This window comes from Oncorhynchus clarkii, chromosome 27 (assembly GCF_045791955.1).
Source record: "Oncorhynchus clarkii lewisi isolate Uvic-CL-2024 chromosome 27, UVic_Ocla_1.0, whole genome shotgun sequence".
Lineage (NCBI taxonomy): Eukaryota > Metazoa > Chordata > Actinopteri > Salmoniformes > Salmonidae > Oncorhynchus > Oncorhynchus clarkii.
The window spans coordinates 3,066,743-3,083,032 of NC_092173.1; the positions used below are offsets into that span (position 1 = coordinate 3,066,743).

General features: G+C 42.4%; 1 protein-coding gene across 2 annotated transcripts; it reads right to left on the reverse strand.

Annotated features, from left to right (window-relative positions):
- Positions 1-605: 605 nt before the first annotated feature.
- LOC139385578 (mediator of RNA polymerase II transcription subunit 29-like) lies at positions 606-5,322 on the reverse strand. Of its 2 annotated transcripts, none has more exons than XM_071130756.1 (4): positions 5,132-5,322; positions 3,433-3,491; positions 3,249-3,333; positions 606-2,577 (listed from the first exon to the last, which is right to left on the reverse strand). In XM_071130756.1, exons 1-4 carry the CDS (start codon positions 5,282-5,284, stop codon positions 2,350-2,352), a joined length of 525 nt encoding a protein of 174 aa, XP_070986857.1. In that variant the 5' UTR covers positions 5,285-5,322; the 3' UTR covers positions 606-2,349. The 2 variants fall into 2 exon arrangements, with proteins under 2 accessions (XP_070986857.1, XP_070986858.1); XM_071130757.1 differs by lacking the exon at positions 5,132-5,322 and adding an exon at positions 3,786-4,321 and having other exon boundaries at positions 2,247-2,577.
- Positions 5,323-16,290: the final 10,968 nt, after the last annotated feature.

Sequence of the window (16,290 nt, forward strand, 5' to 3'; positions counted from 1 at the left end):
CGGGACTGGGATACTAGTCAGGATCAAGGGAAAGATGAACAGAGCAAAGTAGAGATGAAAACCTGCTCCAGAGCACTCGGGACCTCAGGCGGGGGGAAAGGTTCACCTACTAACAGGACAACGACCCTAAGCACACAGCCAAGACAAAGTAGGAGTTGTTTTGGGACGGTCTCTGAATGTCCTTGAGTGGCCCAGAGCCCGGACTTGAATCCATAAGAACACCCCTCGACAGACCTGAAAATAGCTATGCAGCGACGACGCTCCCATCCAACCTGACAAAGCTTGATAGGATTTGCAGAGAAGAATGGGGAAAACTCTCCAAATACTGGTGTGCCAAGCTTGTTGCGTCATACCCAAGAAAACTCTAGGCTGTAATCACTGCCAAATATGCTTCATGGATCTCAATACTTGTTTTTTTTAAACATTTTTTATACATTTGCAAAAATGTGTAAACCTGGATATTCTGTGTAGATTGACAACAGAAAACGAATCAAAAAGGCTGTAATGTAACAAAATGTGGAATAAGTGAATGGGTCTGAATACTTTCCAAATGCACTGTGTTTGTGTATATATAGAAAATGTATGTAAAATAAAATAAATTAAAGTGAGTAAAAAAGGTTTATTATAATTAAGACAAAACTACCTGGCCACACAGAGGTTTTGCAGTTTGGTTGAATAGTAGCTGGTCTTGGTACAGAATTCCCAACACATGACTCAGTCACTTCTCTGGTGGTCATATTAGGCAATGTGACTACTTGTGACAAAACAAAATAATACTTCCACCTTAGGGCATACAAACTTGATTAAAACTGAACTCTGCAGTAGCGGTAGTCAAAATGATCAGACTTGTTCATTCTCTCTTGAATTCGGAACGGTGCTATGCCAGAATGTGGACCACCAGAGCCCGACGCGGTATATGGACCAAAAAGATCATCAAGGACATCGACCACCCGAGCCACTGCCTGTTCACACCGCTACCATCCAGAAGGCGAGGTCAATACAGGTACGTCAAAGCTGGAACCGGGAGACTGAAAAACAGCTTCTATCTCAAGGCCATCAGACTGCTAAACAGCAATCACTAACTCAGAGCCTGCTGCCTACATTGAGACCCAATCACTGGCCACTTTAATAAATGGGTCACTTATACAATGTACTCTAAATAATGCCACTTTAATCATTTTTCCATATCTTACATTACTCATATCACGTATATACTGTATTTTAAACTATCTATTGCACCTTGCCTATGCCGCTCATCCATATGCTTCCATGTCAATACACTCATTCCCCCTTGACATTTGTGTGTATTAGGTAGTTGTTGGCAAATTGTTAGATATTACTGCACTGTCGGAACTAGAAGCGCAAGCATTTCGCTACACTCGCATTAACATCTGCTAAACATGTGAATGTGACAAAAAAAAATGGAAAACGTACTTCAATCCAGAGATGGAATATTTCGCTGTACTCCTAATCATCCCGAAATTATGAATCGAGAAGATTGAAATAATACGTTTTTAATTAAACAGCCCTTTGTCAGCATGCTAGGTTAGCTAATGATATAGCAACACATTCGTTGTGTTGTTGAATTCCCCCCAACGCTAACAGTTGTTTTTTCATGGAATCCAATAGGCTGCTATAGCATTGGCTAGCTTAGCATGCTGACAAACGGTCCACATTCTGGCAAAGCACCATTCTGAATCAAGACAGAGAAATGAACGTTTTGGTTACAGTAGCGGGAAATGGCGCCACAGATGTCCCACCTTTGTTATTTAATTTTCTGACCGAGCTCAGGAGCGTGGAGCAGCATGGTTAAAAAAAAAATGGCAGTATTCATTTTGTGCTTTTCTGTCACGCATGCAATGATGACGAGGGGAAGAAAACGTCTGTCAGTAACTTCGTTGTCGTAATATCGCAAACGAACATCGCTGTTTCACCACTGGGCATTGCAGCTTTAAGTGTTTAACAGGTTTCAGTATTTTATTTTTGTGAAGCGAGTGAACAAAATAAAAAAGGGCATTGGCTTGTAAAAATACTATAGCAACCTTAGTTCAACACCTAGTGACCTCGTCAAGACCCTATTGGTGTCAAAAGTGGGATAGCGTTGTTGAAATTATGACTGGCTGGATCTGAGGCACAGTTGGTTTTCCATAATCCGAGGAAGCTGTGAATCTCATTACTTGATGCTCGAGGACATTATTTTTGCTACTTTTCTGATTTTTGGGGGGAAGAAAAGTGAAGAGGGGCATCCGTTACAAAGTTGATTTAACTGTTTATGTCTTTATCAATCATTACAACAACAAAAAATACAAATAACTTTAGAAAAATAATAATATAATGAAATGCCCATTTCTACAGGATTCCTGGTGGCTGGCCCTTTCCTGCGATTTTCTTGGAGCACTCCAATAGAGCGTTATGAATGTCTTTGGCGCAGGAGATCTGCGACTTGATCATGCTGAGGTACTGTGAGTAGGACAGGGACTCTGTCTGCACGGTGTCAGGCTTGGTGGCTGTTGGGACCAGGTTAGGAGAGTGCTTGGCACTGTCAATGCTCTGGGATAAGCACTCGTAGGCAAGCCGCTATGGGGGAAACAAAAGAGGAGTAAAAGTGAGCGGATGACCAGGCTGCCAGCTTTATCAATGTATAAACTATACTGTATGTTATGGTGAATGATGCTTGGAAGTCTAAAAGCCAAATAGAAATAAGACATTTGTGTAGTAACAAGAAGTGGAGAACTGGTGGCGCAGTGGTCTAAGGCACTGCATCGCAGTGCTAGCTGTGCCACCAGAGGCTCTGTTGCAGCCGGCCGCAACCGGGAGGTCCATGGGGCGATGCACATTTGGCCCAGCGTTGTCCGGGTTAGGGAGGGTTTGGCCGGTAGGGATATCCTTGTCTCATTGCGCACTAGCGAATCCTGTGGCGGGCCGGGCGCAGTGCACGCTGACCAGGTCGCCAGGTGCATGGTGTTTCCTCCGACACATTGGTGCGGCTGGCTTCCGGGTTGGATGCGCGCTATGTTAAGAAGCAGTGCGGCTTGGTTGGGTTGTGTATCGGAGGACGCATGGCTTTCAACCTTCGTCTCTCCCGAGCCCGTACGGGAGTTGTAGCGATGAGACAAGATAGTAACTACTAACAGTTGGATACCACGAAATTGGGGAGAAAAAGGGGGTAACATTCAAAAAGAAGAAAAGAGGTGATGAACAATTTCACTGGAGCATGGAAATACAAGTAGGTTGTGTGTGTGCCTCACTAAGCAGAGTTCCAGCTGATCACATAGGGCATAAAACTCTTCCAGACTCTTGTCAAACCGCTGTACACTGGCATCACTGCTCTTTCTGAAACACAAAGGAAAGTTGTGCATCTTCAGTTCCAGAAAATACACGCTTATTGGCTGCGTATGTACCATTGAGAGTTAGGGGAAAAAGGGTACTTACATGCCATTGTCAATTGATGTATTATGTCCCAAATTTAAAGAGGCAATCTTCATGACATTCTAGACAGAAAATAATGCTTAGTTATCCTATATTTGGTGTAGCTACATTTTGCAACCATGTATATAGCTATATACAATATTTTGTGACTATGCATACATATTATATTGCATTAAAAAGCATTATCACCATATTCACTGTATCTCACCACTCTTTGCAGTTAAACTAAAAAAGGTAAGCATTAAAAATGTTGCCTAGTCAGACCATTACTACTGTTCCAGCTGGCTGATGGGTGTTATTATTATTATTATTATTATTATTAGTGTAAAGCGTAGCACAGAGAATTTTCAACCAACTTGTCTATACTTCCTCAATTCCCAACATGGAAGACAACGCATTGCTAGTTGCAGATGGTTCATTTGAACTTAGAAGATGCTCCGTTATTAAATTAAATCAATTTTTTTGCTCCATTAGGTAATCTAACAATGTGTACGCTGCCATCTTGTCTATTTCAAATCTTCTTGAGACAGGTGGGTGTTATGCATGTTCATGAGTGCGACTCAGAAATCTTGAATGGGTTGAATTGGGCTGGGTCCCAAACCCTGCACCTATGATCCAAATTAGAGCCAGGTGGGGCACCTGTACCTTTGGTAATGCTAATTTTGAATTATATAATGGAAAATTGTCCACATTTAATATTTCCTCAGTCAACCCCATAGTAGAATAGTTTACCTATTCAAGCTTGTCGCATTCTATGGGAGAAAATAATACTCTTCTGGGTGCTTTCAAATTGCGAGTGGCACAGGGGGGAAAACATGCACGCCCGGTCATTACACAGGTGAGCTACTAGCCCTTCTCATGACACCAATTTCCGTTATGATTAGTTGCAATGCAACGACCGCTGACGGAGCGCCGAAACTCTCTAAACTCACATAGGCCAGGCCCTATAGGCCTACACCTCACATGCGATAGAGGATTGGAAATATTTTGAATTTAACTTTCATATAAGCAATAAATAACTGTAAAAAATACCAAATATATTTACTGTATGTTGTTTAGCAAAGTTGCTTTCTGTTTACACCCGGCAATTTTATTTTCAACACCGACTAACAGAGACTACACTTCCTCCTCTTGACCTTAACTGGGGAGGAAGTTTCTTACCTTGGTTTGCCCAGTGTTGTTACATTCTGCCGGGAGCAACCAGGACGCAATTTTGCTAAACTGCCTACAGTATGTTTGCCTTATGTATTTACATTAGTTTTTTTCTCGCTGATGTGAATGTTAAAGTTTCAAAAGTTTCCAAACCCGTATCACAAGCAGGATTAGTAACGTTACAACAGAGCGTCAGTATTGTAGTTCATTGATCCAGCTGTTATATGCCGGATTGATTGAGAACTCTAACGCTGGGTAAGGCTTGAGTTCTAGAGCTAGTCAGCTGGCTACAACCTTGGCTGAGTGCCCCCGAACTAAAGACGCCCCCCACCTCACTTCCCAATTTAACTACTGGTTGAATGGCACTCACCCGTCTCAATCAATGGTAATATTTGAAATAGACAGATGGCAGCGTACACATTGTTGGATTACTGGAAGGATCGCCAAGTAAAGGTTGGTCGAAAATTCGCCTTTCCCCCTCTGTGTGGCAGTGAAGAGACCAGACTGACCAGCGATTGTTACGAGCTCAAGTAAACAAAACGTGGAGTACCTGGAGGCTCTCTTTTAATTGTGGAATAAGCATTTTGAATCGATGAACAGGGTCGAAATCTTGCTGTTGACTCAACTGCTGTTGTTGAAGTGTAGCAGCTTGCTGCATTCCAACTTGGGGAATCGGTCCACCGGGTTGTTGCTGCGCTGCCATTTTTTGGTGAACATCTTCTTCGGGGAAGTTTTGCGGGGGACTACATTCTTTCATGGTGTATTGCCACCACCTACTGGGTGGGGTGAAAAATGAATGGCGTTTTGGGATAAACGCACAAAATAAGGTCTGTGGTAAACACGGCATAGGATTTGTTATACGTTTTGTTCTATGATATTATCATCAGCTAACTTCACATTGTGAATTTAGAATAATTTGTGTAATAATAAAACACAAATTGCAAAGGCTTCATAATTCATAAAGGTCATATTATCTCATAGAACAAAGCGTATAAGATCTCCTAAACCTGTGTTAACCTCAAACCTTATTTTCAGTGTTTATTGCAAAATTATATTATTTCGCCATTCATTTTTCCCATATGGATGGCTGAACGAACCAGATAACTTATTTCCTGGTTTTAGGACTAAATATATTTGCTACAAGTGAAAAACATACCACAGTTTAAGTAGCTGCTCTAACAATGAAAATTAACGTCCTCAAAAATAGGAGGCAAGGGCAGATGGCACCAGTGTGTGAACAACTCAGATATAAAGTGTTTTTTTTCCCTCAAAGTTGCCTGGATATCCTACTTACGTCAGTACACTCTTACCCTAAGCATTATGTAGCGAATAAGTCATCCCATTTGTTGTTAACCAAATACAGTAACAGTATAAGTCATAATACCCATAAAACCCAGCGGTCAAACTGGGAAATGGTTCTAATTGTTTTTCCACCATTCATTTTCTCCATATGGGATTTTAGAAACACTTAAAATAAGTGCTGTGTTTCGTGATGGCTTACCCCGGCGTGACGTTTTGATAACTGTAAATCTCTATTGGACAAGGTGGTTTATCAATATGCTAATAATGCTAATAAGTCTATCATAAAGAACTACAGATGCCATGATGATCTGGATGAGAATGCTGAATCGAGGCAAAGGTAAGAATCTCTGGATTAACTATCTAATACTAGGTAATGTAGTAATGAATAAATTGTCTAAATGTACACTACTGTTCAAAAGTTTGGGGTCACTTAGAAATATCCTTGTTTTTGAAAGAAAAGACAAAATAAATTTGTCCATTAAAATAACAGCTAATTGATCAGAAATACAGTGTAGACATTGTTAATGTTGTGAATGACTATTGTAGCTGGAAACGGCTGATTTTTTTATGGAATATCTACATAGGCATACAGAGGCCCATTATCAGCAACCATCACTCCTGTGTTCCAATGGCATGTTGTGTTGGCTAATCCAAGTTTAGCATTTTAAAAGGCTAATTTACCATTAGAAAACCCTTTTTCAATTATGTTATGACAGCTGTTGTGCTGATTAAAGCAGCAATAAAACAGACCTTCTTTAGACTAGTTGAGTATCTGGAGCATCAGCATTTGTGGGTTCGATTACAGTCTCAAAATGTCCAGAAACAAATAACTTTCTTCTGTAACTCGTCAGTCTATTCTATTCTTTCGGAGCCATCATCGACTCAGTGGGTTTTGTCCAACATGTCTCTGGACCCACTCACTGTCACAGTCATACTCTGGACCTAGTTTTGTCCCATGGAATAAATGTTGTGGATCTTAATGTTTTTCCTCATAATCCTGGACTATCGGACCACCATTTTATTACGTTTGCAATTGCAACAAATAATCTGCTCAGACCCCAACCAAGGAACATCAAAAGTCGTGCTATAAATTCACAGACAACACAAAGATTCCTTGATGTCCTTCCAGATTCCCTCTGTCTACCCATGGACGCCAGAGGACAAAAATCAGTTAACCACCTAACTGAGGAACTCAATTTAACCTTGCGCAATACCCTAGATGCAGTTGCACCCCTAAAAACTAAAAACATTTCTCATAAGAAACTATCTCCCTGGTACACAGAAAATACCCGAGCTCTGAAGCAAGCTTCCAGAAAATTGGAACGGAAATGGCGTAACACCAAACTGGAAGTCTTCCGACTAGCTTGGAAAGACAATACCGTGCAGTACCAAAGAGCCCTTACTGCTGCTCGATCATCCTATTTTTCTAACTTAATTGAGGAAAATAAGAACGATCCGTAATTCCTTTTTGATACTGTCGCAAAGCTAACTAAAAAGCAGCATTCCCCAAGAGAGGATGGCTTTCACTTTAGCAGTGATAAATTCATGAACTTCTTTGAGGAAAAGATCATGATTATTAGAAAGCAAATTATGGACTCTTTAAATCTGCGTATTCCTTCAAAGCTCAGTTGTCCTGAGTCTGCACAACTCTGCCAGGACCTAGGATCAAGAGAGACGCTCAAGTGTTTTAGTACTATATCTCTTGACACAATGATGAAAATAATCATGGCCTCTAAACCTTCAAGCTGCATACTGGACCCTATTCCAACTAAACTACTGAAAGAGCTGCTTCCTGTGCTTGGCCCTCCTATGTTGAACATAATAAACGGCTCTCTATCCACCGGATGTGTACCAAACTCACTAAAAGTGGCAGTAATAAAGCCTCTCTTGAAAAAGCCAAACCTTGACCCAGAAAATATAAAAAACTATTGGCCTATATCGAATCTTCCATACCTCTCAAAAATTTTAGAAAAGGCTGTTGCACAGCAACTCACTGCCTTCCTGAAGACAAACAATGTATATGAAATGCTTCAGTCTGGTTTTTGACCCCATCGTAGCACTGAGACTGCACTTGTGAAGGTGGTAAATGACCTTTTAATGGCATCGGACCGAGGCTCTGCATCTGTCCTCGTGCTCCTAGACCTTAGTGCTGCTTTTGATACCATCGATCACCACATTCTTTTGGAGAGATTGGAAACACAAATTGGTCTACACGGACAAGTTCTGGCCTGGTTTAGATCTTATATGTCGGAAAGATGTCTCTGTGAATGGTTTGTCCTCTGACAAATCAACTGTACATTTCGGTGTTCCTCAAGGTTCCGTTTTAGGACCACTATTGTTTTCACTATATATTTTACCTCTTGGGGATGTCATTCGAAAACATAATGTTAACTTTCACTGCTATGCGGATGACACACAGCTGTACATTTCAATGAAACATGGTGAAGCCCCAAAATTGCCCTCGCTAGAAGCATGTGTTTCAGTCATAAGGAAGTGGATGGCTGCAAACTTTCTACTTTTAAACTCGGACAAAACAGAGATTCTTGTTCTAGGTCCCAAGAAACAAAGAGATCTTCTGTTGAATCTGACAATTAATCTTAATGGTTGTACAGTCGTCTCAAATAAAACTGTGAAGGACCTCGGCGTTACTCTGGACCCTGATCTCTCTTTTGAAGAACACATCAAGACCATTTAAAGGACAGCTTTTTCCCATCTACGTAACATTGCAAAAATCAGAAACTTTCTGTCCAAAAATGATGCAGAAAAATTCATCCATGCTTTTGTCACTTCTAGGTTAGACTACTGCAATGCTCTACTTTCCGGCTATCCGGATAAAGCACTAAATAAACTTCTATTAGTGCTAAATACGGCTGCTAGAATCCTGACTAGAACCAAAAAAATTGATCATATTACTCAAGTGCTAGCCTCCCTACACTGGCTTCCTGTCAAAGCAAGGGCTGATTTCAAGGTTTTACTGCTAACCTACAAAGCATTACATGGGCTTGCTCCTACCTATCTCTCTGATTTGGTCCTGCCGTACATACCTACACGTACGCTACAGTCACAAGACGCAGGCCTCCTAATTGTCCCTAGAATTTCTAAGCAAACAGCTGGAGGCAGGGCTTTCTCCTATACAGCTCCATTTTTATGGAACGGTCTGCCTACCCATGTCAGAGACGCAAACTCAGTCTCAATCTTTAAGTCTTTACTGAAGACTCATCTCTTCAGTGGGTCATATGATTGAGTGTAGTCTGGCCCAGGAGTGGGAAGATGAACGGAAAGGCTCTGGAGCAACGAACCGCCCTTGCTGTCTCTGCCTGGCCGGTTCCCCTCTTTCCACTGGGATTCTCTGCCTCTAACCCTATTACAGGGGCTGAGTCACTGGCTTACTGGGGCTCTCTCATACCGTCCCTGGGAGGGGTGTGTCACCTGAGTGGGTTGAGTCACTGATGTGATCATCCTGTCTGGGTTGGCGCCCCCCCCCCCCCTTGGGTTGTGCCGTGGCGTAGATCTTTGTGGGCTATACTCAGCCTTGTCTCAGGATGGTAAGTTGGTGGTTGAAGATATCCCTCTAGTGGTGTGGGGGCTGTGCTTTGGCAAAGTGGGTGGGGTTATATCCTTCCTGTTTGCCCTGTCCGGGGTGTCCTCGGATGGGGCCACAGTGTCTCCTGACCCCTCCTGTCTCAGCCTCCAGTATTTATGCTGCAGTGGTTTATGTGTCGGGGGGCTAGGGTCAGTTTGTTATATCTGGAGTACTTCTCCTGTCCTATTCAGTGTCCTGTGTGAATTTAAGTGTGCTCTCTCTAATTCTCTCTTTCTTTCTCTTTCTCGGAGGACCTGAGACCTAGGACCATGCCTCAGGACTACCTGACATGATGACTCCTTGCTGTCCCCAGTCCACCTGGCAGTGCTGCTGCTCCAATTTCAACTGTTCTGCCTTATTATTATTGGACCATGCTGGTCATTTATGAACATTTGCACATCTTTGCCATGTTCTGTTATAATCTCCACCTGGCACAGCCAGAAGAGGACTGGCCACCCCACATAGCCTGGTTCCTGGTTTCTTCCTAGGTTTTGGCCTTTCTAGGGAGTTTTTCCTAGCCACCGTGCTTCTACACCTGCATTGCTTGCTGTTTGGGGTTTTAGGCTGGGTTTCTGTACAGCACTTTGAGATATCAGCTGATGTACGAAGGGCTACAGTGCCTTGCGAAAGTATTCGGCCCCCTTGAACTTTGTGAACTTTTGCCACATTTCAGGCTTCAAACATAAAGATATAAAACTGTATTTTTTTGTGAAGAATCAACAACAAGTGGGACACAATCATGAAGTGGAACGACATTTATTGGATATTTCAAACTTTTTTAACAAATTAAAAACTGAAAAATTGGGCGTGCAAAATTATTCAGCCCCTTTACTTTCAGTGCAGCAAACTCTCTCCAGAAGTTCAGTGAGGATCTCTGAATGATCCAATGTTGACCTAAATGACTAATGATGATAAATACAATCCACCTGTGTGTAATCAAGTCTCCGTATAAATGCACCTGCACTGTGATAGTCTCAGAGGTCCGTCAAAAGCGCAGAGAGCATCATGAAGAACAAGGAACACACCAGGCAGGTCCGAGATACTGTTGTGAAGAAGTTTAAAGCCGGATTTGGATACAATAAGATTTCCAAAGCTTTAAACATCCCAAGGAGCACTGTGCAAGCGATAATATTGAAATGGAAGGAGTATCAGACCACTGCAAATCTACCAAGACCTGGCCGTCCCTCTAAACTTTCAGCTCATACAAGGAGAAGACTGATCAGAGATGCAGCCAAGAGGCCCATGATCACTCTGGATGAACTGCAGAGATCTACAGCTGAGGTGGGAGACTCTGTCCATAGGACAACAATCAGTCGTATATTGCACAAATCTGGCCTTTATGGAAGAGTGGCAAGAAGAAAGCCATTTCTTAAAGATATCCATAAAAAGTGTTGTTTAAAGTTTGCCACAAGCCACCTGGGAGACACACCAAACATGTGGAAGAAGGTGCTCTGGTCAGATGAAACCAAAATGGAACTTTTTGGCAACAATTGCAAAATGTTATGTTTGGCGTAAAAGCAACACAGCTGAACACACCATCCCCACTGTCAAACATGGTGGTGGCAGCATCATGGTCTGCTTTTCTTCAGCAGGGACAGGGAAGATGGTTAAAATTGATGGGAAGATGGATGGAGCCAAATACAGGACCATTCTGGAAGAAAACCTGATGGAGTCTGCAAAAGACCTGAGACTGGGACGGAGATTTGTCTTCCAACAAGACAATGATCCAAAACATAAAGCAAAATCTACAATGGAATGGTTCAAAAATAAACATATCCAGGTGTTAGAATGGCCAAGTCAAAGTCCAGACCTGAATCCAATCGAGAATCTGTGGAAAGAACTGAAAACTGCTGTTCACAAATGCTCTCCATCCAACCTCACTGAGCTCGAGCTGTTTTGCAAGGAGGAATGGGAAAAAATGTCAGTCTCTCGATGTGCAAAACTGATAGAGACATACCCCAAGCGACTTACAGCTGTAATCGCAGCAAAAGGTGGCGCTACAAAGTATTAACTTAAGGGGGCTGAATAATTTTGCACGCCCAATTTTTCAGTTTTTGATTTGTTAAAAAAGTTTGAAATATCCAATAAATGTCGTTCCACTTCATGATTGTGTCCCACTTGTTGTTGATTCTTCACAAACAAATACAGATTTATATCTTTATGTTTGAAGCCTGAAATGTGGCAAAAGTTCGCAAAGTTCAAGGGGGCCGAATACTTTCGCAAGGCACTGTATATAAATAAATTTGATTTGATTCTTGTTCTGAGAAATGAAGGCTATTTCATGCAAGAAATTGCCAAGAAACTGAAGAACTCGTACAACGCTGTGTACTACTCCCTTCACAGAACCGTGCAAACTGGCTCTAACCAGAATAGAAAGAGGAGTGGGAGGCCCTAGTGCACAACTGAGTAAGAGGACAAGTACATTAGTGTCGAGTTTGAGAAACAGATGCCTCACAAGTCAATTGGCAGCTTCATTAAATAGTACCCGCAAGACACCAGTCTCAACGTCAACTGTGAAGAGGCGACTCCAGGATACTGGCCTTCTGTACACCTATGTAGTCCAATTGTATTTGTCACATACACGTTATAAACATCTTTATAAACGCACTCACAGAGTCAGCAGATGTTAATGTGAGTGTAGCGAAATGCTTATGCTTCTAGTTCCAACAGTGCAGTAATATCTAACAAGTAATCTAACAATTCCCCAACAACTACCTAATACACACAAATTTAAAGGGGTGAATGAGAATATGTACATGTAAGTATGTGGATGAGCAATGGCCGAGCAGCATAGGCAAGGTGCAATAGATGGTATAAAATACAGTATATACATGTGATATGAGTAATGTAAGATATGTAAACATTATTAAAGTGGCATTATTTAGAGTGCATTGTATGAACTGACCGATTTATTAAAGTGGCCAGTGATTGGGTCTCGCTGAGTTAGTGATTGCTGTTCAGCAGTCTGATGGCCTTGAGATAAAAGCTGTTTTTCAGTCTCTCAGTCCCAACTTTGATGCACCTGTACTGACCTCGCCTTCTGGATGGTAGCGGTGTGAACAGGCAGTGGCTCGGGTGGTTGATGTCCTTGATGATCTTGTTGGCCTTTCTGTGACATCGGGTGCTGTAGGTGTCCTGGAGGGCAGATAGTTTGCCCCCGGTGATGCATTGTGCAGACCGCTCCACCCTGTGGAGAGCCTTACGGTTGTGGGCAGAGCAGTTGCTGTACCAGGCTGTGATACAGCCCGACAGGATGCTCTCGATTGTGCATCTTTAAAAGTTTGTCAGGGTTTTGGGTGACAAGCCAAATTTCTTCAGCCTCCTGAGGTTGAAGAGGTGCTGTTGCGCTGCCTTCACCACACTGTCTGTGTGAGTGGACCATTTCAGTTTGTCTGTGATGTGTACGCCGAGGACCTTAAAACTTTCCACCCTCCACTTCTGTCCCTTCAATGTGAAAAGGGGGGTGCTCCCTCTGATGTTTCCTGAAGTCCATGATCATCTCCTTTGTTTTGTTGACATTAAGTGAGAGGTTGTTTTCCTGACACCACACTCCAAGTGCCCACACCTCCTCCCTGAAGGTGGTCTCATTGTTGTTGGTAATCAAGCTCACTACTTTTGTGTTGTCTACAAACTTGATGATTGAGTTGGAGGCGTGCATGGTGAACGCAGTCGTGGGTGAACAGGGAGTACAGGAGGGGGCTGAGCACGCATCCTTGTGGAGCCCCAGTGTTGGATGGTCAGTGAAGTGGAGATGTTGTTTCCTACCTTCACCACCTGGGGGCGGCCCATCAGAAAGTCCAGGACCCAATTGTGCAGGGCAGGGTTGAGACACAGGGCCTCCAGCTTGATGAGCTTGGAGGTTATTATGGTGTTGAAGGCTGCGCTGTAGTGAATGAACAGCATTCTTACATAGGTATTCCTTTTGTCATATGTGATAGGGCAGTCTGCAGTGTGATGGCAATTGCGTCATCTGTGGACCTATTGGTGCGGTATGCAAACTGAAGTGGGTCTAGGGTGGCTGGTAAGGTGGAGGTGACATGATCCTTGACTATCTCTCAAAGCACTTCATGTTGACAGAAGTGAGTGCTACTCAGTTATCTTTGCCTTCTTGGGTACAGGAACAATGGTAGACAATGGTAGTCATTTAGTTCAGTTATCTTTGCCTTCTTGGGTACAGGAACAATGGTAGCCATATTGAAGCATGTGGGGACAACAGACTGGGATAGGGAGCGATTGAATATGCCCGTAAACACACCAGCCAGCTGGTCTGCACATGCTTTGGGCCAGCAGCCTTGCGAGGGTTAACACGTTTAAATGTTTTACTCAACGTCAGCCACAGAGGGGGCACAGTCCTTGTTAGCGGGCCACGACGGTGACACTATTATCCTCAAAGCAACCAAAGGTGTTTAGTTTGTCTGGAAGCGTGACGTCAGTGTCCGTGACGTGGCTGGTTTTATTTTTGTAGTCCATGATTTCCTGTAGACCCTGCCACATACGTCTTGTGTCTGAGCCGTTGAATTGCAACTCCACCTTGTCCCTTTATTGGCATTTCGCTTGATGATTGCCTTGCGGAGGGAATAGCTACACTGTTTATATTCAGACATATTCCCAGACCTCTTTCCATGGTTAATTGCGGTGGATCGCGCTTTCAGTTTTGCGCGAATGCCGCTATCCATCCATGGTTTCTGGTTAGAGTATGTTTTAATAGTCACAGTAGGTACAACATCTCCAATGCACTTCTTTATAAACGCACTCACCGAGTCAGCGTATAGGTCGATGTTGTTCTCTGAGGCTGACCGGAACATATTCCAGTCCGCTTGATCAAAACAATCTTGAAGCGTGGCCAGCGTTGAATGGTTCTCGTCACTGGTACATCCTGTTTGAGTTTCTGCCTATAAGACGGAAGGAAAAAGATGGTGTCATGGTCAGATTTGCCGAAGGGAGGGCTTGGTATGCATTGCGGAAGTTAGAGTAGCAGTAGTCGAGGGTTTTGTGCATGGGCGTAGCGCAATCAATATGCTGGAAGATTTTAGGTAGACTTGTTCTCAAATTTGCTTTGTTAAAATCCACAGCTACAATAAATGCAGCCTCAGGATGTATGGTTTCCAGTTTGCATATAGTCCAGTGAGGTTCCTTGATGGTGGTCTCGGTGTCTGCTTGAGGGGGAATGTACACAGCTATGACTATAACTGATGAGATTTCTCTTGGTCGGTCAAATGGCCGGCACTTGATTGTAAGGAATTCTAGATTGGGTGGGCAGAAGGACTTGAGTTCCTGTAATGTTGTTATGATTACACCATGAGTTGTTAATCATCATAAAGCATACACCCCACCCTTCCTTTTCCCAGAAAGGTGTTTATCTCTGTCGGCGCGATGCATGGAGAAGCCCGTTTGCTGAACCGATTCCGACAATATATCCCAAGAGAGCCATATTCCATAAAGAAAATCAGCTGTTTCCAGCTACAATAGTAATTTACAACATTAACAATGCCCACACTGTATTTCTGATCAATTTGATGTTACTTTAATGGACAAAAAAAATGCTTTTCTTTCAAAAACAAGGACATTTCTAAGTGACCCCAAACTTTTTGAACGGTAGTGTATTTAAATGGACAAATCTGTGAACTGTTTTGGGCCAGTTTTAAATTGACACATAACATGTTAGTAAAGGTGTCAGCTAGAGATGATGTGCAGGGATTTGCAGTCTTGCATGATGTCTACTTTGATGCTAATTTGCATTTTCGAATCTGAGTAAATAGAGCTGAATATATTGATAAGTCACCGTGTCTGAAAGAGATTTACATGGTTATCAAAACATCATGCCATGGTTAAATCAAATCTTATTTGTCACATACACATGGTTAGCAGATGTTAATGCGAGTGTAGCGAAATGCTTGTGCTTCTAGTTCCGACCATGCAGTAATATCTATCAAGTAATCTAACCTAACAATTTCACAACAACTACCTTATACACACAAGTGTAAAGGAATGAATAAGAATATGTACATAAAAATATATGAACGAGTGATGGCCGAACGGCATAGGCAAGATATCCAATAGTTCCTCCCAACTGTATGTAATAAAACCTAAGATTTCCTGGGGTAACAATGTAAAAAATAACACATAAAAAAAACAAAATACTGCATAGTTTCCTAGGAACGCGAAGCGAGGCGGCCATCTCTGTCGGCGCCGGAAGTAGCCTACATGAAACACAGTTCTTATTTATTTGTTTCTAAAATCCCATATAGGAAAAATTAATGGTGGATAAAAAATTTGAACCGTTTTCCTGTTTGACCGCTAGGTGTATGGGTATTATGACACTCCCACCGTTGGGATCTATTAAACGCTCTCTCATTGACCTACAAACAAAAACTCCTGGCTAGGTATATGGGAAAAAACGCCACCTACTGGAGAATATAGATTTCGGGCCCAATCATCCCCATTGCTTCGCCTCTTCCTATCTAAATATGCTCATAATACGTAAACTAAGAAAATCAACAAAATGCTCAGTCTTATTCAAATTACTTCTCATAACCATACACAGGTTACAGGGCCTTTTTGGTGAACATGCAAATCCAGCGAGAACATCAACTATCGGTATCATACTCTCGCGCATCAAAGCTACAGTCAAAATGGTCTATATCATAAAAATTCATGAAAATAAAGTGCTTTTTGGGCTTAATTTAAGTTTAGGGTCAGCCATAAGGTTAGCAGTGTGGTTAGGTTTAAAATCTGATTTTAAGAATGGTAGAAACGTGCCTAGTAAAATAAAAAATAAATAGGCGGGGTTTATGACTGTAACTGTGGTAACTTGTGACGACGAT

What these genes read in the sequence shown, in the direction of transcription:
- LOC139385578 (XM_071130756.1), bottom strand. Translation starts at nt 5,284, where the DNA reads ATGGCAGCGCAGCAACAACCCGGTGGACCGATTCCCCAAGTTGGAATG. An exon ending in AATTAAAAGAGAGCCTCCAG is followed by an intron (nt 3,492 to 5,131) that starts GTACTCCACGTT and finishes TTTTCTGTCTAG; the next exon opens with AATGTCATGAAGATTGCCTC. An exon ending in ATCAGCTGGAACTCTGCTTA is followed by an intron (nt 2,578 to 3,248) that starts GTGAGGCACACA and finishes TTTCCCCCATAG; the next exon opens with CGGCTTGCCTACGAGTGCTT.